The 27,076-nt window shown below is 38.0% G+C and overlaps 1 protein-coding gene across 6 annotated transcripts in view; it reads left to right on the top strand.

The window, feature by feature from the left end:
* ZMYM2 (zinc finger MYM-type containing 2) overlaps nucleotides 1–17,624 on the top strand; it is a 90,378-nt gene extending 72,754 nt beyond the window's left edge. For all 6 annotated transcript variants that reach the window (XM_026112106.2, XM_026112109.2, XM_026112110.2 and 3 more), the window contains 11 exons: nucleotides 485–614; nucleotides 786–901; nucleotides 1,615–1,786; nucleotides 3,438–3,545; nucleotides 5,528–5,622; nucleotides 6,817–6,985; nucleotides 7,905–8,056; nucleotides 12,392–12,506; nucleotides 13,594–13,845; nucleotides 14,227–14,347; nucleotides 16,770–17,624. In XM_026112106.2, the coding sequence (XP_025967891.1) occupies nucleotides 485–614; nucleotides 786–901; nucleotides 1,615–1,786; nucleotides 3,438–3,545; nucleotides 5,528–5,622; nucleotides 6,817–6,985; nucleotides 7,905–8,056; nucleotides 12,392–12,506; nucleotides 13,594–13,845; nucleotides 14,227–14,347; nucleotides 16,770–16,962 (1,623 nt within the window). In that variant the 3' untranslated portion in view covers nucleotides 16,963–17,624. The remainder of the gene's footprint in view (nucleotides 1–484; nucleotides 615–785; nucleotides 902–1,614; nucleotides 1,787–3,437; nucleotides 3,546–5,527; nucleotides 5,623–6,816; nucleotides 6,986–7,904; nucleotides 8,057–12,391; nucleotides 12,507–13,593; nucleotides 13,846–14,226; nucleotides 14,348–16,769) is intronic.
* Nucleotides 17,625–27,076: the final 9,452 nt, after the last annotated feature.

Raw genomic sequence — 27,076 nt, 5'->3', positions numbered from 1 at the left:
TTCAGGTACTGAGAAGAAATTGTTTTAGAAATAATGTTCTATTTGGAAATAGGAGTTTTGGATTATAGTACACTTCAAGAAAGTCAGACCTTGAGCCAAAAGTTTGTAGTATGTTGTTTGCACTGAAATTTTTTAAAACTAAAAGTACTTTTAAAGTTATGCAATAGCTTAAATTGCACTTTCATGTAAACAAGAATGCAAAAATCAGTATCTTAAATTTAAACTAAAATCTGAGGCACATGTTGTTAATCGAAGTGCTAGCCCAGACAGAGCAAAACACAGATGTGTTACATTCCTGACAGTGGTAGCTCATTACTAGAAATGCAAAATAGGTTGTAACTAAAGCATAATGGTGCTGCTGTGTGCTGTGAGCTTCCTCTTCAAGATCTCATGCTTGAAAAATATCAACTGATATATAAAATTGAAAGTTTGGGTTGAAATCAGTAGTGGTGCAACAAGTTTTCTTTTATTTGCTTGTCTGTAGGGCTCAGCACCACCACCTTCACCGACGCCTAATAGAGAAATGAAGAACAAGGCAGTTCTTTGCAAACCTTTGACAATGACAAAAGCCACATACTGTAAACCTCATATGCAGACAAAATCTTGTCAGACAGGTAACTGAATTGTACTAGAACCCCTGTCTTTTTTCATTGCAGACTTTTCTTTTAACTGTTACTGTCTTGGAACATATTGCAAAAATACTGATTTTTTTTTTCCTAAACTGCAGGTGTAAAATATAATTAAGTACCTGGCAGTGTTTGCCTTTTTCTTTTTTCTTTTAATAGAAGATGATTGGAAAAAAGAGTGTGTTCCAGTGCCTATTCCTGTTCCTGTTTATGTTCCGGTGCCTATGAACATGTATAGTCAAAATGTTCCTGTTCCTACAACAGTCCCTGTTCCTGTAAGTCAGACTTCAGCTTTACTTTTAAACTGACATCCAGCCACATGCCTGTGAGGGACCACTTTGTGTTGTTGACTGTTCTCATTCTGGTCCATCTAAATGTTTGCAGGATGCTGCAGTAATGTTTATTGAAATAGAATCAGAAATCTGGCAGAGGTACTTAATTTCCTGATTCGTTTTTAGGATCTATCTGTTTTCTTTCAGCATGATAATCTTTTGCTACTGAATTTTTTAGAAACAATTTTGAGTGGTGCTTTTGTATGATGAATATGCATTAAACAGCAAAATTGATTCTGGTAATGGGGAAATTGAAGGACTATCTTGAAGGTGGATGACGGAGTGGGATAAACAGAAGGAAGAAGCACAAAAAAGGAACCTTGTGCTGATGAAAGAAAATAACTCTAAGTTAGATTTGTTATCACTTACACAGTGTATCATACTTTGACTCACTAAATTTTGTCATATTTCTTTTTTTTTTTCCTGGATCCTCTCCTATTTTCCCTTCTGTTCTGAACGATTTTTATTGAATCTTTTAACCTTTCAGCAATTTTTTGTTAGTCCATGCTTAGATGATATGCTTTTAATCTGTGTTAACTTTTAAAGGGGAGATGTATAGCTGGTGTTTCTGTGTTGATTGTTGTTGATGCTTTGTTGCAGTGTTTGTTTGGGGTTTTTTTTCTTTTCTAACCATCTATTCCTCCCTGTTTACATAGGTGCCAGTTCCAGTTTTCTTGCCCACTACTCTGGACAGCAGCGAGAAAATCTTTGCAGCAATAGAAGAGCTGAGGGGAAAAGTGCCCTCAAATCCTCTGGAAGCTGAGCTATTGACCTTGTCAGGGATGGTACCTGAAGACAGTGGAAAAACAGAGTCTTCCGATGTGACCAGTAAGTTTGTCTTTGACTTTTTGGAGTATGTGGGGTATGTGGGTATAAAGACAAAGGTTATTATGACACTAAAAAAAAGATTCTTCTATTCCAGCGCTATTACTGAGTTCTTATATTAACTTGAAATCTTAATTATTTAAGTATTTTCTAGACAATGTCGGCAGAAATCTTAATTATTTAAGCATTTTCTAGACCATGTCAGCAGAAAACTTTCTGAAGTTTGCTATGTGACTTTGGTCTGCTGTACCAGACTTTGGTCTTTAAAAATATGGGCATTCTCTTTATGTACTCCAGCTGCCTGGCTGATGGCAAACAGTCATTCAATATTATACTCAGGGTTTCTTCTCAGTGTCACTCAAAGCAAGCCAAAACCAAACCAGTCTTCTTCCCGGAAAAGCTCAAATCAAAACTTTAGGAAAAATGATCACCATAGCTGTGTCATACTGTTGTGATCACAGCTTTTTCTGAACAAGATGGGATGTGACAGGAGCCCATTGTCTTTGTAGTAACACTTTACTAGGCACATTTTACATTGTCTGTGGGGAAGCAGGGGCTGTCAAAACTCAGAGAAACCTCCGTTTCACGAGTGGAACCGTGGTCAACAAAATCAGATGATCTAATGATGCTTTGTCTGTTGAGTTGTCTAAAGATCCTCACCTACAAGTATCATTTCTTTGAAGATGATAATGCATCAGCTGATACATCATTGTGATGTTGAAAAGGCATGTCATTCCACCAGCTTACCTAAAAGGAGAGAACTCTCTCTGGGACAGCTTTACAGATGATCAAAAATCCTGACTATCCTGCAATGATATTTTTCCAGTGCATGTACCTCTTTGACAGACAGAACTGGGAAATAGAGACAAAATGCTGAAGTCTCTTCTGTATCTTCCCAAGAGAATTTGCCTTTTCTTTCAAAAATTAGTTTTTAAGGTTTTTCTATGGTGAAGGTGAAGCTTTTTTCAAGGTCTTTCAACTGATATCTCAAAGGATGTTGAAAAATGTATGCCTTGGGCTTGGTATACAGGAGGCCAACAGTGGTTCAGAAATTGCTCCTCCCTCGAGGTTTATTGTTCCCCAAATTGTCACTATTCCCCACCAAAGCTGGACATTTAGGGCGGCACAGCAAGGTTGTCATTTGCAATTCCTTGCACTCTTTTGCTAAGTACAGCTAGTTGAATGAGCACATGTATGGGATCAAAGCTCGCTGTTTTGCAGAGAACTGAATTTGGAGAGCTCTGCTTTTGCCAGAAGTTGGGAAAAGGTCGAGTTTCTGTTTCTCTTGACCTGCCTTCCTTGTTTGCTTTTATAGGATCTTTTTTACAGAGAACAGAATCATGCAGAAAAATAGATGGTTACATTTTCAAGCTAATTTATATTCTGTGATTGGTTAGTATGATCCAGATCCCCCCGCATTTGATCTTCTGCACACATGCTTTGCTGAGGCTCTCATCTAAATGAAGGAGGGCAGATGGGCTAACAAGTATCTTTTTGTTTGAAAGAAATCAGATTGGAGAAGTAAATCTGAGATGTCAAGAGCAACAAAATCTCAGATGGCAATGAGCAGACCAGGCAGCTTTAGAACCACTGTTTATCTGCCCTATTTTGACTAATCCACACGTTAATTAAAATGAGTTTTTTTTATTTACAGGTGTGATAGTTGAATCAAATCTGCTCAACTCTGAAAGAGAGGCACAGGCAAGCTTGCCTGATGTTCCGTACGAACCAGACCTTGATATTGAGATAGACTTTCCAAGAGGTATTTTTTCTATTATTTTAATAAATACTGTAAAATAGACATTGTTGGTAGTCCTTGTACTTTGTTTAATCATCCTTTCGGGTGAGCTTAATTTGATTGCAAGATCTGCTTGTCTTAGTCTGTTAAATAAACCTTTGCCAAGCCTTTCCAAGACTGGGGATTTCTGAAGGAGTTTCTCCATTTTTTATATAAATCTTTCTAAATAGAGTACTTTAAATAGAGAAAGGAGGAATTAACCTTAGGCAAAAGAACTTGGCTGCATCGTTTGGTTTTGGACATGGATTTAGGAGAGATATTTTGAAGGCTCAAAGACTCAGATGGTATGCATCACAGAAAACAATAATGAATACATTCTGAAATCACAAGATATTTGCATGGGAAGTGAAATGGTGGTTTAGAGCAGGAATGACAAAAGGGCTAATTTCCTACTGAAGTTTGTTAGAAGGTAGCAAATTAGTAGATACTGTTCTTCACTTGTGTTGTCTTATGGTCTCTTATTAATGTCCATACCTGTATTTGAAATAGGTAGTGTTACCTGAATTGGCAGCAAAATCACTGCTTTCTGAGATCTTGGATGAAAGAAGGTGCTGGTTTTAGGTATCACAATTCCTTCTACTCTATCCAGAATGCAGGCAACCATTTTTATTTCCTTGTACCATGTCCTAAGCAATTCAAGATCTGGGAGACCTCCTGACTACATACCATATAACTCATTCTTCCCCTGGATAGCTCCCATATCTGCTCTTAAAAGTTGTCTTTTGCCTCGTGCTATAGATGTGACTACCCAAACTAGGTTTCACAGTTCATTTTATGTCTAATTTGAGGATCGAGTCTGGCAATTAAGAAGAAGGGTTGACATTAATCTGAGGAAGTTTATTAGTAAGATGTATACTAAGTTCTTTAACCCTCTTTGTAAGGGAGGTTTGGTACATGAGAAAGATAAAAATATGAAGAAAAACAAAAATAAGGTGGAAGGTAAACAATAGCAGTTTATAACAATTGTTAATTAGGTGGAGGAGCTTCTGAGGTTAGGTTCTTTGGGACAACAGGAGAAGGACTGGTGTTTAATCTGGGGCATAGTTCCTAAATCTTTGCATGTGAGTGCTATTTTATCTATACTCTTTTTCCTTGTGATATTAGATTCAGTAATGGTTTGAATGGTGTCTTGAATAGTAAGGTGGCGAAATCAGGCTGGTTATCAGAAGAGCATTCAGCTTTGAGTGAAGTCATTGCTTGATAATTAAATGAGAGATGAACCATGTTCAGTAAAGTAAATAAAGTCACAACCTGCAGCATTAAATCTATTTATATGTCTTGTCGTCTTATTCTGCTGTATTGCCTGACTTAATAGAGTCCTTCCTTCAACCCCTGAAATGTTAAACAAATAGTATTTTGAGATATTACCATATATCTATTTACTTACATTACTGTGACATGTCACGAGCGAGACTTCCACCACTTGTATAAACATAGTCTAAAACCAGTTTCTATGAAAGAGTTTACATTCTGAATCTTAATTTTTAACTAAGAGTAGTGTGCTGTATAGAATAAAAAACAGAAATGACAGAAATACATGAACAAAGTGCATGTGTTAAGTTAATTTGTATTTTTTTCCACTCATAGCTGCTCATTTTCACCATAACTTACACTTGTTAATAGCAAAGATTGCCTAGGCTTGAAAAATTATGGAAGAGTCTGTAGTAAGAAATGCTGCCTTGGTGGCGAAAGTGTTTCAAAATGGTCATTATTGCATGCTTTTTAATTTATTTAGAAATAAGCATCTTGATAGTTTTGCCTTACCTACAAGAATAGGAATAGGTTTATTTCCTTGTCCTGAAATCCAGTCTTTGTTAATGTATCGTATCATATACCTGCTTTTGTAGACTCCTTGCATTAATGAACATCAATGTACTTTATAGCTTTTTCAAATCAGTGTCATCCAAAAGGTGTTTAAAAATTATTTTCTGTTAATATACTTTCAGCAACTGAGGAGCTTGATACAGAGAATGAGTTTTTATTGCCTCCTGTTTTTGGGGAAGAATATGAGGTACAGCCAAGACCACGGTCCAAAAAGAAGGTAATTGTATCATGCTATTAAAAAATCCCACAAAATTTAAGTGATCAAAAACATGCCAGAGATTTTTCAGTTCTCAAGACTGCTCTAAAATGTTATTGCCTATTCATACCTAATTACCTATCTTTTTAAATGTAGAGCGAAATACTAATTCAAACAATAAAATTATTTCAGTCATGTCTATTGCAGTTAACTGCTGGATTGAATAGTTTAGCTCCTAATTTGTGATCCTGTCTTTGCTATAGATGACTCATATTGGTAGAACTGTTGATGTAATGTACTAGTGTTTCACCCTGTTTTTTACATACTTACATACATAATCAGTAATGCTCCTCTATCATCTTCTTTAAATAAAATGCTGTAGGTTTAATTTGATAGTAAAATGGAAGAATGTTGACTTTGCCTTGGCTTATAATGAGAACTAAAGCATTTGCTGTATAAAATAGTTAAAAGACTTTTTATTTGCTTGTAACTTTGCCAGATTTTATTTTCAGTCAAAAATCTTAGTTTAAACACTGCAAATAATTTAGCTATGTCCTTTTATTTAGAAGGAAACTAACAGGAAAGAGACTTTCTGGCGTCTGGCACAAAGCTGAAATGATTTTGTTGGAAGAACTGCAGTAGCTATCACAGCTTTAAAAAAAACAACCTACTTCTAGAAAACCTTATTAAAAATAAATGTCTTTCTAGTTTTAAATTTGGAGTCTGAACTGTCTGGTACTGTGCCTTAACTATATTGCTGGCTATGTTTTAATTTGGGACCAAATCAGGCTCTTCCATTGATGGGTTCAGTTGAGCCTGAAGGTTGACCTTCTGACATAGATTTATAGCATCTCTAACTTCCTGTGCATTAACAAAATGAAATCCTAAAAATATACTGAATTATTTGTTGCTTTTATGTGCTTGTTGCTTAATATGATCTAACCAAAACAGCAGCTCTAATATCAAAAGTCTTATTTTGTCTCTTTTAGAAACCAGTTTGAAAGGTGGATTAGGAATGTCAGTTGGCTTAAATACAGTTCTTAGAAATATGTTCAAAACAGAAACTACCTACTGGCTCCAGCCAAATGAAGCATATGTTCTCTACCCTGAACCTTTAGTTTGCAATTCGGCCTGCAGCTTGCTTATTCTACCTAGCTTCTATGTTCTTCCAGTTAGCAGTTGTCATTAGTATTAACCACTTTGTTTCAATGGCAGGGAGTGAAGAGGAAAGCAGTGCCAGAATATCAGTCTCACGACGATAGTTCTGAAAACTCAGAGAGTGGTTTTCCATTCAAATACACATACGGTGTGAACGCATGGAAGCACTGGGTGAAGTCTCGACATTTAGATGAAGATCTTCCAGAATTAGAGGAACTGAAATCAAGTAAGTATTTCCAAAAATCTGGCATCCAGATTTTTATTTGTTAGTGAGAACTGCTGTATTTCCCTGTACTCTTCTTCCTTTAAAAACTGATTTTCAGATAGGATTTTTAATAGAAGTTTCCGTTTCCCTAACGTTCCTACAATAACTGGGATTATTTTAGCACAGAAAGAGTTTCCAAACTCTTTTTCTGCAAGAAGTTTTCCCAGCTTGGTTCTTAGTGGTAGGTCTTATGCTTCTAGTGCAAGACAGGATAGAACCTTTCTAGGTCTTCTAGTTCACTGATCGTGACCGTTTTGATTTTTGTTGGCATCCTATTTTTCCTTGTGTTCTAACTTGTCTTGGACTTGGACTTTTCTGGACTCCTAGATTGCAAAGGAGGACATTCTACTTTTTTTCATGAAAAGAGAACTTCATTTGAGGCTGTCCTTACATTGCTTTGGAGCTCAGAGACAATGTGGCCTTTGCTCCTATGGAGTGTTGCTGTCCTTTCTGCAAAGCTCCTCTGTATGCAGATTTACCCTGGGGAAAAAGGGGGGTTGCTACTCTTGTTCTTCAGCTCCCATATGCATCCTAGCACAATTTCATTACTTTGGAAGTTGCCATTTCCTCTGAAGGTCTTCCTCTACAACACTGCGTTCCCTTGAGTATCTTGGGTCACTTCCTGCCTCTGTGTCATTCTCAGCTGTGCATGACAGTAAATTCTTGAGTAGGTGATACTGCATTTGGTTAATTAGACTTTATTCTAGTAGCCTTGTTTGTTTGATCTAACATTTGAACTACTTAGTATGTTTAAACTCATTAATTGGTTAGCGGAGAGGACATCAAACCAATTTCACCCTTTACTCCAAAAACACCCCATCCCACCCCCAGCATGTAATAATACTGTTGTATAATGAGGCATTTTTTCTTTATTTTACAGCAAAGTCTGTGAAATTAAAGGAAGATCTATTGTCACATACTTCAGCTGAGTTAAGCTATGGGTTGGCTCATTTTGTCAATGAAATTCGAAGGCCAAATGGAGAGAACTATGCACCTGACAGCATCTATTATCTGTGTCTTGGGATTCAGGAGGTTAGTAGAGGCTGTAGAGTTGGAAAGTGGAGCTGATGATTTGACTCTAATACATTTCAGTGGAAGAATGGAAATAATGTGGATTTATTGGCTGAGAAGAGGCTAGGAGCTATTCTTAATATCATGGCTATGATCTGGAACGCAGAGTCTGCTGTATAAATTATATTATAGCAACTTGTCCATATAGAAAATGAGTTTGCAAGACCCATCCTGAAAATTCAGATGAAAGCTGGTATATTGTAATAATTTTAAGCCTCTTGCTGGGTGAAAGCAAGGAATTTGCAGTGTAAGGAATTTGCAGTCTAAAATGATGTATTTTTTCCAAATGCTGTGCTTCAGTTTGATGGCTTAATGTAAAAGCAGAGTGAAACTAGGATGAGCTGTAAAGGTTTACTAATTCAGTCATTCAGTTATTCTAATTCAGGTATTTCAGAAAGTGGAAGCAAGCTATTTGACATGCCTGCTGGGGAGAGCCTAATTTACTGGATTTTGAAGACTGTGGGCAGTCCACCTTATTTTATGGAATATAGAAAACTCTACTACTTAGGGTCCTGTCCCCCTCCTGCCCTTGAAATTATATTGTATAACAATATACATATAGTTGTATAGTGTATACAGTTATATTGTATGCTTCTTAAAGCAGAAGGGAATCAGTTTAGATATCTTATAGCTGAAGGCAATAACATATTACTTAGAAAAGCTATTCCACAGCTTATATTTTAAGCAGAGGATGTCTTAATTTTTGGTGCATACGGCAGATCATAGATAAAATAAACAATGTGCAGAGCTGAAAACCTTAACATGGAGAATTTCATTCAAGTTAATAGGGAATAAAATGTGCATATGATGTGGAAAACAAGCTGTTCACAATCTTTGTCATTCTACTTTTAAACTTAAGGCAGAGGACTAGAATTAAATAATAGATCTTTTAATCAAAATCTCTTTTAATAAATAGCACTTCCAGTAATTTTTCTGTAATGAGATTATACAAAATTAAGGAGTTAGATGATATCTTTCCCTCATGATTGGAATTTGAGAAGTGAGCATTCATTGTTTGGCATTATAGTCAATATTGCTATAAAGCACGTTTCAGTCTTGGCTAGCTTTCTACCACTGCACTTGCATGATCTACTGTCCGTCTGTATCTTTCTGTCAAATTTAAAAAAAATCTTGTTTTCATAGAGTGAACTATGTTTTTATAAAATGCAACTCAGCCTACAGCTTTTCTCTTTTCACCTTTCTCTTCGTGTCTTTGACACTGTCTATGTTGTCTGTTGGGAAAGCTAGTTACACATCAAATTTGGGTTTTAAGCTTATCAGAACCAATGTTTGTGTGACACAGCTGAAATATCAGGAGTCCTAATACTTACATACCATACTGAAGCAGTAGAGGAACAACTTGTGATCATGTTACTGTAATTATTACTTATATTTTGTGTCCAATATTTTAATTCAGGTGACATTAACAGCCCGTGTGGTCTGTTATGGCCCACTTGCGCCGGTGCTGTTCAGACTCATAGGAAAACTTGCCCTGTTCTGAAGAGTCTGCATTTCGCAAAGGCAGACAGCAGAGTGAGGGGCTGAAGCATGTAAGCATGGGAGCAGACAAAGGTTGCAGCCAACATCTGTGTGCTCATGGCAAATTGTATGTATGTGCACATGTGTGAGGGACATACTCTTACCTTCTGAAGAAAGAGGTTTAAACTTTCTTCAAACTTAGTGGTACGCTAAATTCTACTTAGTTGTCTCAATGTACAACAAAACTCTATTGCCTTCTAATATTTTCTTACCCCTTCTTTCCATCTATGTGGCTACTTCTGAAATAGAGGAAAACTTACTACATTAAATCTTTACTATACAAAAGGTATTGGCTCTATTTAACTCAGAAGGGTTTCAGAGAAGATTAAATAATGTCAGATAAGGATAAAATTATGGTAAAGATCAGCAATATTTTACTAATGTAGAGTAAAACTTAATAATGTGTATTTCTAAAGAAGAGAGTAAGGCAGGCATGGAGTAGAAAAAGAACACTTTCCCCTCCAGAAGAATTGCCGCACTCGCTCTGGCTAAGTACTGGCTCAACGTTGGACCTTTTCCTGATGAGTGTATTATGGTTTGAGCACAGTTGAAATGCTTAAGAGTCTTCAAGTCTCGATTTGTTTTTCTGACTTTGTGCTTGAAATAATTGGATGTTTTTCTTAAGGGAAACACTTGGAAAATCTATTCCAGCAAACTAGTCCTTGAGTCAAACCAGTACATTTTTTCAGTTCAGGTTCATTTGCAACTGAAATTGTTCTGCTTCAGGCCACAAATGGTACATTAATGGTTTTGAAAACACTGAAGCGTTGTTTTCCAAAAACGTAACGCTTTAAAGGTGGTCATGTGATAGAGTGGGCATCTAGCAGAAAGGGTTCACCTAGAGAAGCAGGTGTTTGCCTGCCTTGCTGCTCTGCTGTATGCTGGCATTCACTCTTTGCACCAGTACAGATTTTTTTTTTTCTCCCCCAAATGTAGCATATAGGATTGATGGGGGAGAGTCTGCAATATTTGATGCAATATTTACTGCAGCGGCAGTAGAAGGAGTCTCAGTATGCGGGTAGAGGAGGAGTTAAAGCCTATTTAGTTGGTCACCTTTTCTCCTGTCCTGGTAAATCCATGCCTACATATGCTCAGGAAAATGGTAATGAAACAGCAGTATATAATCTAATAATCAGTCTAATAGTGGGGTGCTTTGGGGAAAATTGAGGCTGACAGAGCTTGGCAGATACTTGTCTTAAAATGTTGTGGGCAATAATTCATGCTGTTCTTCACTGCGGGACTCAGAGGCATATCCAGTTCCTTCCTATTAGGTATGGTTTAGTTAGAGCTCATCTTAAGTGGAAACTTCTTATGCTGCTCCTGTCCCCCTCCAGAGTTTGTAGAGGAGCTGAGCACAGTGTTGTGGTATAGAAATGAAGCCTGGCTGATGCATGTCTGCTTAGCCTGGGAGCAGGAGAGACTGCAATATGCCCTTGTTGTGTAGACCCTGTGGTGCTAATGGTCCCAGTACTTCACAGATTTCTACTGGGGGATGTCAGGGTTTGGCTGAACAATTATTCTGAACCAGGAAATAAAAATATTCTTGGTCCAATTCTCAGTTGTGTGAGGGGTTTGGTTTCAAATTGGTTTTCTGTCCGATTTCAGTTTTGCTGCTAGCATTCAATAGAGACCCATGTGAGTGTTTAATACAAAACAGAAAAAGAAAATTTGCTGAGGGAAAATGTGTAAGGGAACATAGGGGAAAACCCTGTGAAGCTTATAGTAAGTCATATTGTCTGGTTTAGAGTTGCATTATAAAGTCAAAATTGCTATATGTAGAAACAAGCACATTTTGGGGAATACCGTACTTAGAAGAATTAGTTCAAATGTATCCTTTAAAATGGTATCTGAATGGAGATGTTGTGTGGGAGACTTCTAGGATGTGTATTGATTCATTTATCTGTATTACAAAAACTGAGTGCAAAGATAAGGAAGTCAAGATATGCTGAACTGCTTAGTATAAATGAGTGCTATGTTTAATGTTATTTCAAGAGTGTGTACAGAAGTAGATGCTATTTCCAGTAGTGAGCACATTTTTTCTGTCTGTCACTTTTATGGCATTCACTAGCAACAGGCTTGTTCGCACAAAGATAACATTGAAGTGGAAATTTTAAGAAGCCAATCCTCCATTTCTTAGAAATGTCTCCAGAGATGATTATGTCAAATACTACTAGTATAGCCTTTGGTCATTAATTCTTGGTAAAGGCTCAAAAGAGTTTCTGTCTGTAAGGTCAAGACGGTTAAGATAATTAGACTGCAGAATAGGCAGGTGCTTTGCACCATTCTATCATTTTTCTTGCACTGCTTCATGTTATTATCGCAAATATATGGGAGCTTTTTTGCTCTGACTTCTGTGTTGAAGATGCTTTTGGCAGGGTCCAGAGTTCACATTTAAAATGTCCGTTTCTTGTTAAATGTTTTTTCTACTTTGAAGACCTACCTGGACCAAAAGATAAATTAGTATTTTTTAAAATGGTTTCCTATTCACTAATACGATGTTGGATACAACAGACTTTTAGAGATAAGTATAATTAATATGGGGTTTTAATTAATGTGATTCATATCCAATTAGAAATTTACAACATACATTGTATTGGAATTAACTTTTAACTGCTAATTATTGGAAAAGTTTCCTTGTTTTATTTTTGTATACTGTTTTTGTGTGAGTGCAATCATTGTACTGAAAAAGAACCTTGTAGCATTGAGTTTGTTCTAATTTGGCTCTGTAAATATTCTCTGTCCCTCTCTTCTTTGTAGTATTTATATGGAAGTAATCGAAAAGACAACATATTTATTGATCCAATCTACCAGACATTTGAACAGGAATTAAATAAAATCCTTAGAAGTTGGCAACCAAGCATACTTCCAGATGGTAATTTTATTTTGGTCATGTATGTTTTTCATCTCTTACTAGTTCTATACTCTTAAGCATGCAGATAGAAACAAATATTTTATGCACTGCAACAGTGATTGATTAAAAATCAAAAAGATTTCTTACAAGAGTGACTAACTGTACCTGTTCTCTTGTCTTGTTTCTTGGTAATCATGCTGCAAGAGCTGATTTTTTGACTGACTATTAATTTTAAATTGTCCATTTTCAGAAAAGAAAGTTAGAATAAGCAGTTGGTTTTTGACCTTTTCTTTTTACTTGAGCTGAATTTATTTTTCCCGATGGGGGTTCCCAAATGGGAAATAGGCAGGCAGGCACTGGGCTATGTGTGGGAAGAGCTGATGAACGATGCATTAAGCCCCTCTCAGCTGGAGTAAGAGATTTCTCTGCTATAAGCCATTTGCCCAGAAGGAACATCAGTTCACAGAGAAAACAGAAGTAGAGTCTTCTAGGAAATTTCTCCTAGCAGATCAGTTCTGGTACCAAGCAGAAGAATCCATTATTCTTCCATCTCTGTCACAGCCTTCTTGGGAGTGAGATATCCTCCTTACCAGCCCTTTTCGTCTGCCTTCTGGATATTGTCTTGTCTCTGAAGCTTCAGAGGGCCTCTGTGTTTGGCTGTCCCTAAACCCTGATAAGGCTTTCAAGTCCTTTCCAAGCGAGATTTCCCTCGGCAATAAGAAGGAAGGAGGAGTAGCTCTTTGGAGGCCTTGCATGAGCAGAATAAAACAAACTCAAAAATGTGTTTTTTTATGCAGGGACTAAGATTTGACATTTGATTTTATGTAATAACATAAGGGGGAGTCGCATATAGGAAGTGCTGTTGAAATAATTAAATAGAAATGTGAAATTGCATATGTCGAAATTTCCCTTTTGACTTTCTCTTTCCTCAACAGTGGGTGTCTGTGTCTTTAAGAGTTGGTTTGGGGGATATGGGCATATAGTTAAGTGTGCTTATTGGAGGCTCCTGTCTTGAGCATTTCATTAAGTCAACAGAAACTCGATTCTTTTATGTGCGGACAGTTTATGGGCTAATCCATTGTATTTTCTCTAACATACTTTTTTGAAGGGTCAATATTCTCTCGAGTTGAAGAAGATTATCTTTGGAGGATTAAACAGCTAGGATCGCACTCACCAGTTGCTCTTCTGAATACTCTGTTCTACTTCAACACTAAGTATTTTGGCCTGAAAACAGTGGAGCAGCACTTAAGACTTTCTTTTGGCACTGTTTTTAGACAGTGGAAAAAGAATCCTCTAACAATGGAAAGCAAAGCTTGTCTTCGATATCAAGTGTCTTCCCTGTGCCGTGCTGATAATGAAGGTACTATGACAGTTCCCAAATAATTATTGCAGGAGCATCCACATTTCACTCAACTGAGGGACACTTGGGCCCCTTGCCAGGAACCTGAGGTCTGCATTTGCATAAGGTTTAGCAGCTTTCAGCTACTGGATCTTTAATAGGAGTTGTGGTCTGTGGAGCCTACAAGGTCTCTGCATTAAATGTTCCCTTTAAGCCCACTGATCTCTGTGCCAAATGCTGGCACTTTGCTGTGGGTTGCATTTCCACTTACAGGTGTGCATAGCCATGGGGACTGCGTTTAAGTACTTGGTGGGTTGTGCGTTAGTCACCCCAGTCTGGGGTGTTTACTGAAAAACATAACATCAAATTCTGGCTTAGAGGTTGTTGGTTTTCTTTTTAAAGATAAAATTACTACTGGAAAAAGGAAACATGAAGACGATGAACCAGTATTTGAACAAATTGAAAACACATCTGATCCAGCTAGATGCCCCGTGAAAATGTTTGAGTGCTATCTGTCTAAAAGGTAAGTATTAGATGGGGTAGCACAGAAATGTTCTAGAGTAGACCTGGTACAAAAAGGGAATGTTTTGGTGCAACATGAAATAATATTCAAGCAGAGTGAATGAATTGAGATCTTCTGAAAAAATATCTGTATAAAAACACTGAAATGTCCAATTCTGTATCTGGACAACAGATGCAGAAAGTGTGTGAGCAGCAGAGTACTTCAGTGTTAATTGTCAAGGACTTAATCTGGGAATGGCAGTGTGATTCAACTTTCTTACCTGTAAACACCAAGTATCTCTGCAGAGAGTTACCAGCGAGGGATTTGGTAGGTTTTGCTACTGAGGGTATCTGTTGTGAGGGCCCTATCTGTTAAGTAAAAATTGGATTGAGACAGTGGACTTGCTTCTTGTTAAGTCTTCAGGAATTTGAAATTCAAATGCTTTTGAGATATCTGATTTGAAAGTAAGCTTAAAATATTTTTGTAGTAGGAAAAAAATTAGGGACAGTAACCCAGCATTTAGAAATAGCTTGCTTCCTTCCAATCTGCTCAGAAATTAATACATTAAAAAGAAAAGCTTAGACAGGGAAATCTGAAAATAGTTTGGCCATGAAGTGCTTTTGAAGTGTTTGAAAACAGGCTTTCATGGGAAATTTTTTTTTAATTCAACAAGCCATTAGAGTGACTGATCTAATGGAGATTTTTTTTGTAACTCTAAGTGGAATAAAGGCAAATTATACAAAAGAAGAAAAATCTTATTGTATATCATATGCATATGATATACAAGCATATGTATGTATGGCATAATAAATCAAATGAAATATGAGATCCAACATGTACTGGGAAACAGCATCTTACTCTTAAAAGTAAAGCAAGTTTACATGTGATGTAGGCAGAAGCCCAAATATATATGATTTTACAAAGAGGAATAAGTAACTTGTGATGTTAATGCAAACAGCTGTTTTTCAGAAATTTAGTTATTTCTGGTTGTGCCAAATATTTTTTGCCTTTACGCTGACCATTTTCTCAGTGTGAAGAGGATATATTATTACAGTGTTGAAGCTGGATTTTTGAACTGCTGCTACAGAGCCAGTAGGGGGAGAACAAATCACTTCTTTTTCTTTAGAAACATCTCAACTTTGGGAAAAAGAAAGCAATTAAACCCCTTTGGAGCATCACTTATGGTGTGGTTTCCATTCAAGTTCCACTTTCTCATAACTGTTGGTCACCACTGCTGACTAGAGTACCAGACTGCTGCTCTTCTAATAACGTAAACCTTGCATCTGTGAATAAATAATTTTTCTAAAATATTTAACACTTTAAAAACTCTTGTATTTGAACTATTGTAAGATATAAGGTAATACTTGTTGTTTGACATACGCTTTGCAATCAATGGACATTTGCAGCTGCAATTTAGGGAATCCTCTGATTCACAGCTGTAGGCAATGTTTTCTTGCTTTTCCCTGCACAAATAGTGGGTCGTGAAAAAGTAGGGAGGAGTTTAAAGTATGAAAATATTTTAAACTGTCATATTTCGTCTTCTCATCTGAGTCTTGGACTGATTTATGTGAGAACACAAAAAGCCAATATTCACCCCAACAGGTGGAGATCAACACCTGAAATTTTATCAGCCAGTTTGTGAAGATGAGCTTGATATGTTCACCAAAGACACAAAGAAGTACAGTTGGCTCCTGAAGTCTGCAGTAGTTGGGAAGGGGAGAGCAGCATGAGTGAGCGCTTGTAGATGCAGAACTTAAAATTTTTTTCTTAGACTTGCCTAAATGGACTAAATGTTAGAATTTCATCAAGGGTCTTCTCTGGTGGCTTAGAGGATATGTCTCAGTTGGATCAAGCATATATATGAAATCCAAACTATAGGGGGTCACAAATTAAGGTATTTTAGTGGATCTAGTGACCAACCCTTTGAGTCAAATAGGAGGAGGAGGAGGGTTTTTAGCTTTTTGTTGTATTTCTGCGCATCTCTCAAAGATACGGTTCTTCATTTTGAGGGAACACCAGACTCTATATTCAGAAACAGTTGCATCACACAGTGATACAAGCAATGCTACTGTTGGGACCTGTTTTCAAATCACAGACAAACTGTTGATTGGGATTCCTAAGCAGATGGAAAGTACTTTCTGGTTTTGCGAGTCCTGGAGCTGCAAATTTTTGAAAGCTGGGAGAGTATATGGTCTCCTGTATGGTCTCATTGCTCGATCCTAGGCACCTGCTCTCGGCTGTCTGGAGCCAGGACACAGGACTAGCTGTGCCTTGGCTCTGATCCAGCACGGCTCTTTCAAGGCAGCATTTCTCCACAGTAATGTTCATGTCTGACTTGCCTAAGGGCAATTAGAATTTTATTTATACAGGATGTTAGAAAGGACAACATACTAATTTGTCCTGTGAAACTGTTTTTCTGACTTTTTTTTTCCCCTCATTTTAGTCCACAGAATCTGAACCAGAGAACGGACTTGTTCTATCTGCAGCCAGATTGTTCGGTATCCTTGGACAGCCCTATCTGGTATACTTCCATGTCACTGGACCGCAACACTTTGGAAAATATGCTCGTACGGGTTCTTTTAGTAAAAGATATTTATGACAAAGACAATTATGAACTGGATGAAGACATAGATTAAAACAATCTTCCAAAAACAGTCAAGAAAACAAACAAACAGCATTAGATATAGTCATGCTGCTAGACCTTTATTATGGAAAACATTTCAAGTTTACCCTTTGTTTTATGAGTTTTGTAGCAGTGTGTACCCTCACCTGGGTATTACCATGTAAATAGTCTGTGAGTGAAAGTTTCCATTATTCTGCGTAGTGGTTTTAGGATACTTAACAAACACACTTCAGATTCTTTTTTTATTATTATTATTATTTATTTGATTAGGTATGTTTGTAACTTTTTACATTGCAAAATATGAATGAGAATGTGCCATGTGTAATTTTTTTTTTTTTTGTAGTAAGAAGCATCCATATTGCACAACTCTACTGTTGCAAGCTCCCTGGAAAGGAGGCTCCTTTTAATGGGTTCTTAAACCAGATGGTTGTGTGTGGGTAGCACTACTAAAGTTTAGAACTTGCTGTGTCTTTCAGAATTTTTAAATAAATTGTAAACTAATAGGTTTTTTACTTTTTAGTTACTGAAGCCTTATAAGGTTATGTAGAGAGATTCCATCTTATGTACCAAAAATAGACAAGAGAATGCTGTCAATATTGGTGTACTGTAATGTGAATCTATTCTGGTGAAAACATTTTTTGTTGCCCTTATTAAAACCTTAGTGTCCTTTCCTTATTTGTGACTCTCTCTCAATTGCCCTTACAAATAAAATAAATATATATATATGTAAAATAAATGAATATAAGCTTAAAGCATGTGATCATCAAGACATGTATTTTGTAAAAAAGAAAGAAAAAAAGAAAAAAAGAAATGTCTGATGACAATGTTAGTTAATTCTTTTCCATCTTTACTTTTCTGACCATAAATGCTGGTACCTCATATTACTGTAAATCTGTCCTTTGTAGTCTTAGTGAAAGGGATTTTAATGCTGTATTACATAAAGTTAATACAGTATACTAAATTTTAACTTCTGTTTGTCCTTGCATTGCTGTACTTAAATAGAGTTAATACTTGACTATGGGTGAGAAAATTCCTTTAACTAATGCCTCCATTCAAAAGCCATATGACACATGATGTTGCAGAAAGTTGAAAGATTATTTTTCTTAAGAAAACTCCTTTCATTTGTTCTATATCCTTTCATTGTGCTTATTTTGCATAAGCAGTCTGATTTCCAGATATGTGTTTAGCTGCTGAAGTTTTGTTACTTGCTCTTGTTTAATTAATGCGAGCAATATGGTGGTTCATGCAATGATTCTCCTATTGTACTCAAATCGTAGTAGAATATTCTACTATAAAGTAGTCGTAAGTTTAACTTTCCTGAATGATTTTAAGTATCTGTTGAGAGGAATCATTCATTAAAGGGGAAACATTCTGCATGTGTGTGTGTATACATTTTTACACATATATATGTGTATATATACGCACACACAGAATGTGTATGTATGTGTATATATATATTTTTACATATACATATATATATATATACACACACACGTACATGTATACTACCACCTTAGAATTCATTTCTTGAAAGAGCTGTATGGCTTTCTCATTTTCCTTAGCTTAAAAGAATGCACTTGGGGACTCATATTTCTATATAGAAAAATAAAGCTTCAGTTGCTTTGTTTTGTTAAGCAGTTTATTTCAATTTCTGCTATTCTTGTGTGTCTATGAGTTTGTATTAACTTTAGATGTAGCACTATTTCAAAAGTAGATGGGTATGTACATATTTAACTTTTCATTTATTCTGGTGACATTATCCTTCCTGGGCAATTGAGAAATATCACACAGCAACAGTCAGTAGATCACTGAACAGCTTCAGTGCTCTTTTCCTTTTTAAATTATCCATGAGAGTACACAGGAACTTAGTTCATTAATGCTTGTTTTTTCAAGCAACAGCCATGGAGTGTGTCCACAATATATAAACGTGACGATAAAATCAGAAATTATGGTCACAGGGTTTTTGGGGGGCTCTCTGGTTGAACACAGGACTTGACCATATGTTAAATTTTAAACGTAGAGCTTTATTATTTTACATGCCTAAAATACTGCACGTGCTTAACTTGAACTATTTCATTTAAAACATACATTTAAGTGTTTTGATGGATAGCGATAAGGGTCTCTCATATCCCCTGCTCTCTAGTTCAGACTTCAAGTACTTCAGCATGGGCTTCAGTCTCTCCGTATTTAGGACAGTGCTAAACTACAAACTTACAACACACACTTAACTTCAGTACTGATTTAGGATACTCTAAGCTTCATGTTAAATGTTTTGTTTTAAATGGAATTTAAATTGTTGTTCTTCAGATCAGATTATGGCTATTCCTTAGATAAGGTCAGTTTTTAGTAATGGCATGCTGAAGGACTGATTTACATTTTCAGTGTCATTAGAAAATAATGAATACTGCCTGAAGTTTATCAAAAATCACATTATCCTCAGTTCCTCCCACTCTCTACCCAATATTCACCTTCCGTTAGTAAAAATGTTCAGGTTAGGTTTTGAAATAGAAATTTTTACCTACAGATCCATGTTGGATGTATAAAGATGGTTGTCAAAAAATAACTTTTATTCCAGAAGATGGAGCTATTCCATCATCAGCAATAATGTTTTTCAAGTGTTTAGTTGTGCTTAGATCAAACATTGTAAACTGCTGAGATATTGCAGTCAAGAAGGCATCATGGCTCAATGTATATATGTTATTCCAAAAGTTGAATGGTGATGCAAAATCCAATAAAAGGCCTTAGTTCTGAAAAAATAAAGACATGCAATTTTGTAATAATTAGGAGTTGAGGGCAAATATTTTTCCTTTTAAAGAACCATCACCAGCTGGACCAACATCAGGTTGGTGTCAAGGAGTTATCTGACAAATTACCATGCAGGAAAATGTAAGGTGCCCTGTTCTGTGTAGAGCTTCTCAGTTAATGACATATCAGAAACCTTCCCTCACTTTCCACCTTGAGAAGGAAGTGTGAAGCAGTAAACTCTCTCTTTTGACCAGGTATTTGCTCTGGCACAGCTCCCCTGAGCAATGCAGCATAGGAACTACTCAGCATCCATGATCCACATTTAGCCCTGCAGATGGTACCTGTAGTGCAGTCCAGCCAAGACATAGTTTTCCTATCTCTTTTCAAAACATGTCAGCAGGTGTTCTGTATCTCCTCAGTATGAGACCTACTTTTGAGCAATTCACAGATGAAAAGTAGCCACAAGATGTTAGGAAAATTAGAAGACTGCACTAGGCAAACTACATGGAAAATACAATTTAGAGTGAAAGTAGTGGTAATTTCATGCAATTTTCAGAGAAGAAATTTGCTTTGTTGGTTATATTTTTTGTTATTAATAATTCCATGCAGTCATTTTGGGAGTATGAGAAAAATACGAGCCAGGTGTTTTTGTAATTATTGAACTAAGCTATGAGTGTGTGAATTATGACAGTTACTTTTTTGAACAAAAGGCTGTGGTTGTGGAGTAATTTCAACACGTATAAAGCTAATTGTCTTAAAATTGCTAACAGTGTGGATCTACCATGCAGCAAAATTTGTTTTCTTAATATCTATGATTTTGTCCTGTGAGATGCTGTGCAAATACATGGGAAAGCAGGATAGGTGGCATGCAGAGCTTGCAGTCCCAAAAACAGGTGATGGCATGGAGAGAAAAGGCATAAGAGTGATCACATTTCTTTTTTTGCTGTTTTTTTTAGTATATAAAAGTTTTTTCCTGTTCTAATGTTCATTTTCCTTTTTTTTTTTTTCTGTTAGGAAGGGTAGTTAAATATTTTCATTTCATTTTTATAAACATCCACTTTTCACTACCTTACTATTTTGTCGTTACACTCACGTGCGTTGTGTGTGTGATGGACAGGAAGTTCACTGGGAACTTTTCTACCTCCTCTTGCACTGGAGGAACATGGGAACTCTCAGGGAAACTGAAGAGGAAATTCAAAACATTTTAAGGTCAAGAAGTTAACAAGACCTAAAATGGTATTATAGCATTATATGGGGAACAAGTCTGTCCATGTTATAATAGCAAATGCTAACAATCTTTTGGAAGTATAGTTAAAGCTACCTTGAAGCGTAAATTACCCTTTGTTGGGATTAGAGTGAAATCTTAAGGGTCTTTGTGTGTCTTCTGGAGACGCTGATTGTGGCCACAGCTCTGGATATATTGTCCCCAGGGGCCTGATTAAGTGTGGCAGCTTCTAATTCATCAAGTCAGAAATACATCTCTCCTCTAGCAGCTTTTCAACTTGAAATGTTGACATATAAAAGCCTTAGCACGTGAACCCTGACATGGGTTCTTGAAACCGTGGTGAAAGGGGGCACGTGCTTCAATGTTTAGGCTTGTGCTACAGGCTGTAATAATAATTAACTGTCTTTTGGGGGACCTCCACAAGCACAGCTGGTATCTCACAGGAGCAGAAGGATGAGGGGGGAATGAGGCTGTTGTCCCTGCTGCTGCAGCAGGAACGGGCAGTCCTCGAAGAACGGCTCTGCCCTAGTGGGGCTTCAGCTCAGCGCGGGGGCCGTGGAGGATGGGCTTTGCACCATGGAGGTTTCTGTCGTTTCCACTTTCCTGTGCTATCGGGGATCTCGTGGTCACTGCAGAGTTTCTTGCTGTTGATCTCTGACTGAAAATTGAATCTCCGATGGCACCAAGAGTGAAGTTCATTATTGGCTACAAGTGAAGCCTTGGGAGCTCTAATAATAATTCCACCTGTTCCTTGTCTCTTCCTGTAAGGCTTAATTTCACTTTGCTGTTATCTTTATTTTTTTAAAAGTCCCCCCTCTCTGCAGCCCAATTCTCACAGACAAAATACCAAAGAGGATTTGAATGAGACATTAGCATAGTAGAGAGATTCAGGGATGTATGCAATAATTGGATTAGATGTTATTGGTGAGCAAGGGAAGTGAGTAAATGAAAAAGGAAGAGGGGACAGAAAAACTGATTTTATTCATTCTGAAAAGTTAGTAGACTTTAGGAGTGCAGATTTAACTCAAGCACTTTGATCCCTTCTGAGCTCCTGTCATTTGTAACAGGTTATAACATAACCTAGCTCAAAGAGCTTTACCTCGTTACTACTGCATGCCATCAATGGATGTGGAAATGAGTTATGTATTTAAAAGTGCTTTGTGTTTTCACACTACAAGAGGTCAGTAGGCTGGTGTTTCCAAACACCTTAATAATTTCATGTACCCAGGAAATATTTCTTATCGCAAGAATCAGTTGTCTGTCTTCACGGAGTAAAGCCATTGATACAGTAGTCACGCCACATTTGCACAAGCACAATTTTAGTAGAGTAGGGTGCAGTTAAATCACCGTATTGTGCCCCAGGTAGGGGTGTTGGCGAGGAGTCTGGACAGCACTTCGACTAATTGTTTAGTCAAGTGTTTTTCTACCTCTGACCTTTTTTGATTTTGTGAAATGAGAAAATCTATGAAGGTAGTTGAGTCCTTGGAAAGACCCTTTGAGGACATGGGCAGTAGAGTTTCCTCCTTTGCTGGCAGAAGGTGGTAAGTGGCTGCAGGCAGAGAGCATCGGGGCGACCTCGGAGTGAGTCACAGCTGGGCAAAGCAGCCCAGTGGCTGTTGCTCCCCTCCTGAGATGTAGTTTTATGCAGGCAAACTAGTCCTCGTGGCGGTCCTGAAACCACTTCTGAGCAAAGCAATTTCTGTGAAGGTTCACAAAAAACAAATGCAGAAAGAAAGTGTGTGTGTGGGGGGGGGGGGGAATACAGCTGAACTTTGATTTCTCATTCAAGTAACTTCTTCAGACTCCTAAGTTCTAAGGATGTGCGTAAATGGGAATTTGAATGTGATCTGGGTTTTGCTTTCTCAGCTGTGTGGAAATTCTCAGAGAAATGACGTGTCTCTTGATAAGGGCCATTTCTACCTGCCACCCCAGTCTAAGAAAGGAGGCAATTGCAAGGGAGCAGCAAAACTATTACCTTCCTCTCTGACATGATTGCTGAAGGCTTCCCAGAACTGTTCCCCAGATTTGAATTTTTATTTTACTGGTTTCAGCTGCCTTTACCTAAAGCTGTGAAAATGAGAGAATAACAGAACGTAGCATTAAACTGTGGCTGTTTCCTGAGTTTGAGGAACCGCACACACATACAAGCACATGTGCATTAAAAAAAACCCAAAACCGAGAAGCGTCTGTGGCGTATTCTTACATGCCTGCTTCCAAAACACAAATGGAATGTTTTGGTGTCTCTAGGAAGAGCTCTTCAAGGATGGGTCTTTTCCCAGTTACAAAGAGGGTTAGGTTTGTTAGTATCCCCCCCCAGCCTTTTTTTAAGTAAGTATTACTGGCTCACAGTTAGAGTAGAGGGAAGTGTGCAAGGCATTAGTGGACTGTGTAATGTACAAGTACATTTTGAGAGCTTGCATCAAGATAGGTTTCAAGTCCTCAGTCACGTTACTACATTGAAGTTCTAGATCATAAAACATGAAACCTGCCCGCCTTTTCTGACAAATAAGCAGGAATGTCCTTGTTATCCTCATGATTTAAACTGCTGATGTTTCATTTGTGTCAAATCACTAAAAGTGCTTTGCTGGTTGAAAACATGAAATATTATTTTATTTCTTAGTATGTCTGCTGAATAAGCAATATGCTTCCTGCAGTCATAAAGGTGATGATTTTCCTGTTTTCAGTACTCATTATGCAAGGCATAACTAAAGTATTTGCATTTCTAGTCTTTAATAATTCTTGAAATACCTTACTTGGATGACAAGAGGAAGCTTTTCAACTCAGGGACAAAGCTGTGTCCCTGAGGCCCATGGCAAAGGAGGGAGCCCACCATCACTGCCATATCATCAGTCTTGTTACCTCTGGAAAAAAAATCCTGAAAGTCTCGACTTCTTGTTATGTCTAAAAGTATTTTCTATTTCTCTTTTCTGTAGCCCCAGGCATGAAGCCCATATTAGTACATAAAAAATCTATGATAGTAATTCAAAACTATCAGAAGATTTATAGTCTGATTCCCATTAAGTTAAAGAAATAAAGCTATTTCTTTTTCTCTGATGCATTGTGTTTGTGATCTTATCTCAGGTAAAGGTGAAAGCTAGTTTAAAAAACAAAAGTTTTGAAAGAGAGTAGGAGGAAGTGCACTCTTTGATGGGCTTAATGTCTGCTGAGGGAACTGAGCAGAAAGCATTTCTAATTTTCCACCAGTGTGGCCATTTGGTTCAGGTTTGCTGGACTGTAGGAGTCCAGGTGTCCTTTGCAGGGTACAGACTTGTTCTTATTTTCTCTGTCTATATCTTGGGCAGTTTCTATTGCCAGAGATCTAGAACATACACTTGAAGTGATACGCTTTAAAAAAGTATCTGTAGATCGATCGATCGATCTATCTATCTATCTGTCTCATAACTCCTGCCTTCAGCTGTCTGGAGCAGCAGCACAATGCTGCTGCCTCTTGCACTTTCCCACCTGACTTTTACAATTTCACTGAGACTCCTGTGTACCAGGGCTTCTTCCACACTCTCCTGTGGTGGAGCGTTCATCTGGAGAAATGACCACATCGTGCTGAAGCCATCATCTCTGCTGATCCTCAGGTCGAAAGTATTTCTTATAATAAAATCACACTTCACCCTCAGAGAAAATGTCCGTTCTGCGTTTTCATGTGTTTAAAGAAAAAGTGTGCTCACGCCTGGGGAGAATGTTTTTTTAAGGTGATTTTTCTTCCAGCTGTAACTGGAGAATGCCACAAAGGAAGAGCCTCAGGGAGGAGGAGGTGCTTCAGAGCTGCAAGCCAACTGCTCACACCAACAAAATCCTCCAAACCACAGGAAATAGCTCCGGCTGCTGAAGTTTCAGTACGTTCCCAGGATAAAAGAGAATCCTATGAAGCTGCTTAGTAGCTCTGTGCTGGGAGTTTAACAAGGGACCGAAGTTTGTGGTGGGATCATTGAGTTTTCTAATGAGTCAGAGCCCAGCAAAGAGGTAAAAAGAGCTTTCTAGGGGAGAGACTGAAACATTTAGACTGTTTACGCTCAACAGGGAGGAAGTGAATGACAGATGTTAATAAAAACTTACAAGGAAAAAAATCAAAATTGCAAAAAACCAAAAAACAAAAAAACATTCCCTTCACAATGCCTTAGTAATCTGCATAAACCCACTGTGATGAGGTCTCACAGGGGAACCAGCGCTGAGTCTTCTAGGTAAAGAGATTTTTGGATTGGGAGAGTAACTACAGGAACAATGTAGACATTTCCTTTTCAAATACAGGAAAGCACAACCTGTCCTGTATTTTTAAATAAATATCCCATCTCTTTCTGTTCTTTTGGCATCGCCCTTGGACAGATTTCTGCAGTGCAGAGAGAAGCAGGTGAGCAAAGGAGCCTCAGAAGAGTAAGATGAGACCAGCTACTGGTTGTTTTGTGCTCTTCCTTCTCAAAGGGCGAGCAGTTCCCAACACGGGAAAGGAGTTTTTTGAGTTAAGGGGTGCTGTCTCATGCTGCTGTCTTGCTCTGAGACAAAAGTTACCAGGAGGAGAAAGATTTCTTGGTGCCAGTGGGATGCTCAATGCCACCACGCAGTAGAGGTGCAGCTGCCTGGGCTTCACCTGATCTGGTGGAGGTGGCCTGGAGCTGAAGTGCTGTGCTCCTGGCAGCGCTGCAGGTGCCTTTACTGGGAAAAGCCTCTCCAGCTGCTCTCTTGTGTTCGCAGGCAGTTTGGCTGCTCCTGTCTGTTCCTTCATTTCATTAATAGAGTAATTCCGTTGTCCTGCTGGAAAAGGTCCCCATATCCAAGAGGTGAAGCAGTAACAGGTCTGCTAGAGCACACAAAAAAGCTTTGCGTTTTTAGAATAGATGTTTCAGGAGATGAGGCAGCAACAGCTATGCAAATTTTCTTCTAGCACAGAAGCTCCCCATACAAAGGTAGGAAAAGTGTATTGAATTAGTGATATGGCAAATGAGTGTGAGGGATCAATCTGAAAAATGACAGAAAGGATGTTTTCCATTTTTTATAGAAACACTCCTACATATGTATAATATGTCCTGAAACTATGAGAGGATGCCTGTTAAGATTTAAAATCGAGCAAAAGTGGCCACATGTTAATAAAGCAAGAATACAACTAGAGCAAAGGTTCAGTTTGAAAACAAATGAATTAAATCAGAGTTTAGTTTCAAAAACAAAAATCCCCAAAAGGGTGTTGGCATCAGCAACCATGAACAAAACATGTCCTTCACAATAGCCCTGGTGATGCAGCAGTTGACAGCTGTGCCATCCCACTCAATTCATACAGTGGCAGCAACGCGGACCCAGCGCGTTGCACGAAGAGCCTCACCTCATTACAGATCTCGCAGGCTTGTGGTGGGCAGCCCCCAGGCACCTGCAGCTGGAAATGGTGTGAGCCCTCCTCCAAGACCCACAGAGCTATGTTTGGGCACTAGTCTGGGTTCACATCAGAAGTTGCACCAGCTGCTCCAGCTGTTAATGGGTCATTCAGAGCACGTATCGGTTGCAGATGTTCTGCCCTAACTTTGCAATCCCAGGGCACATTGGCCCTGGCAGGTTTTTGACTGTTTATGATGGCAGAGCCTGGAGCCCTGTGAGAGCTTGCGTAGCAGAACCTGCTGTGATTTCTCACCCATGTCAGGGGGCGTGTCAGGGCTGTATCCTAACATTAAGGACTGATAAGAGCAAAACATTTTTCTGAATGTCTCGTGCAGCGGTTAGCTGCAAGCAACAGCCATGCCTGAGAACAACTGTCCTGCTTTTGTCTCCAGCAAACACCTGCCAGCTCTACCAGCGGCAGTGTTTCTGGCAGACCTAATGATGGACAGGCAATGTGACATATGCTGGCTCGTTTGACTGCAGGTCTAGAAGTAAAACCTATTTTTATATGATTTTTGACTTATGTGGGAGACTAGCATTCAAGTTCCCGAACTCCACCTTGCAGAAAATTCAGATACCAAGGAGAGTTTGGGGAATCTTTTAAGGGCTTGGACTACTCTACAGAGCTTTTTCTCCAAGGAAATTTTGAAGATGAGCATTTACAGCACATCATTTCTAGTTCTTGACAATTGCTTTGTTAAACTGTTGCTAGAGAAATTGATAGATACAAGCTTGTTATTTCAGGAAGGTAAACTAATACAATAACGAAGGCTTTCAAAATTTG

This window comes from Dromaius novaehollandiae, chromosome 1 (assembly GCF_036370855.1).
Source record: "Dromaius novaehollandiae isolate bDroNov1 chromosome 1, bDroNov1.hap1, whole genome shotgun sequence".
Classification (NCBI taxonomy): Eukaryota; Metazoa; Chordata; class Aves; order Casuariiformes; family Dromaiidae; genus Dromaius; species Dromaius novaehollandiae.
This window is presented reverse-complemented; position numbering and strand designations above follow the sequence as displayed.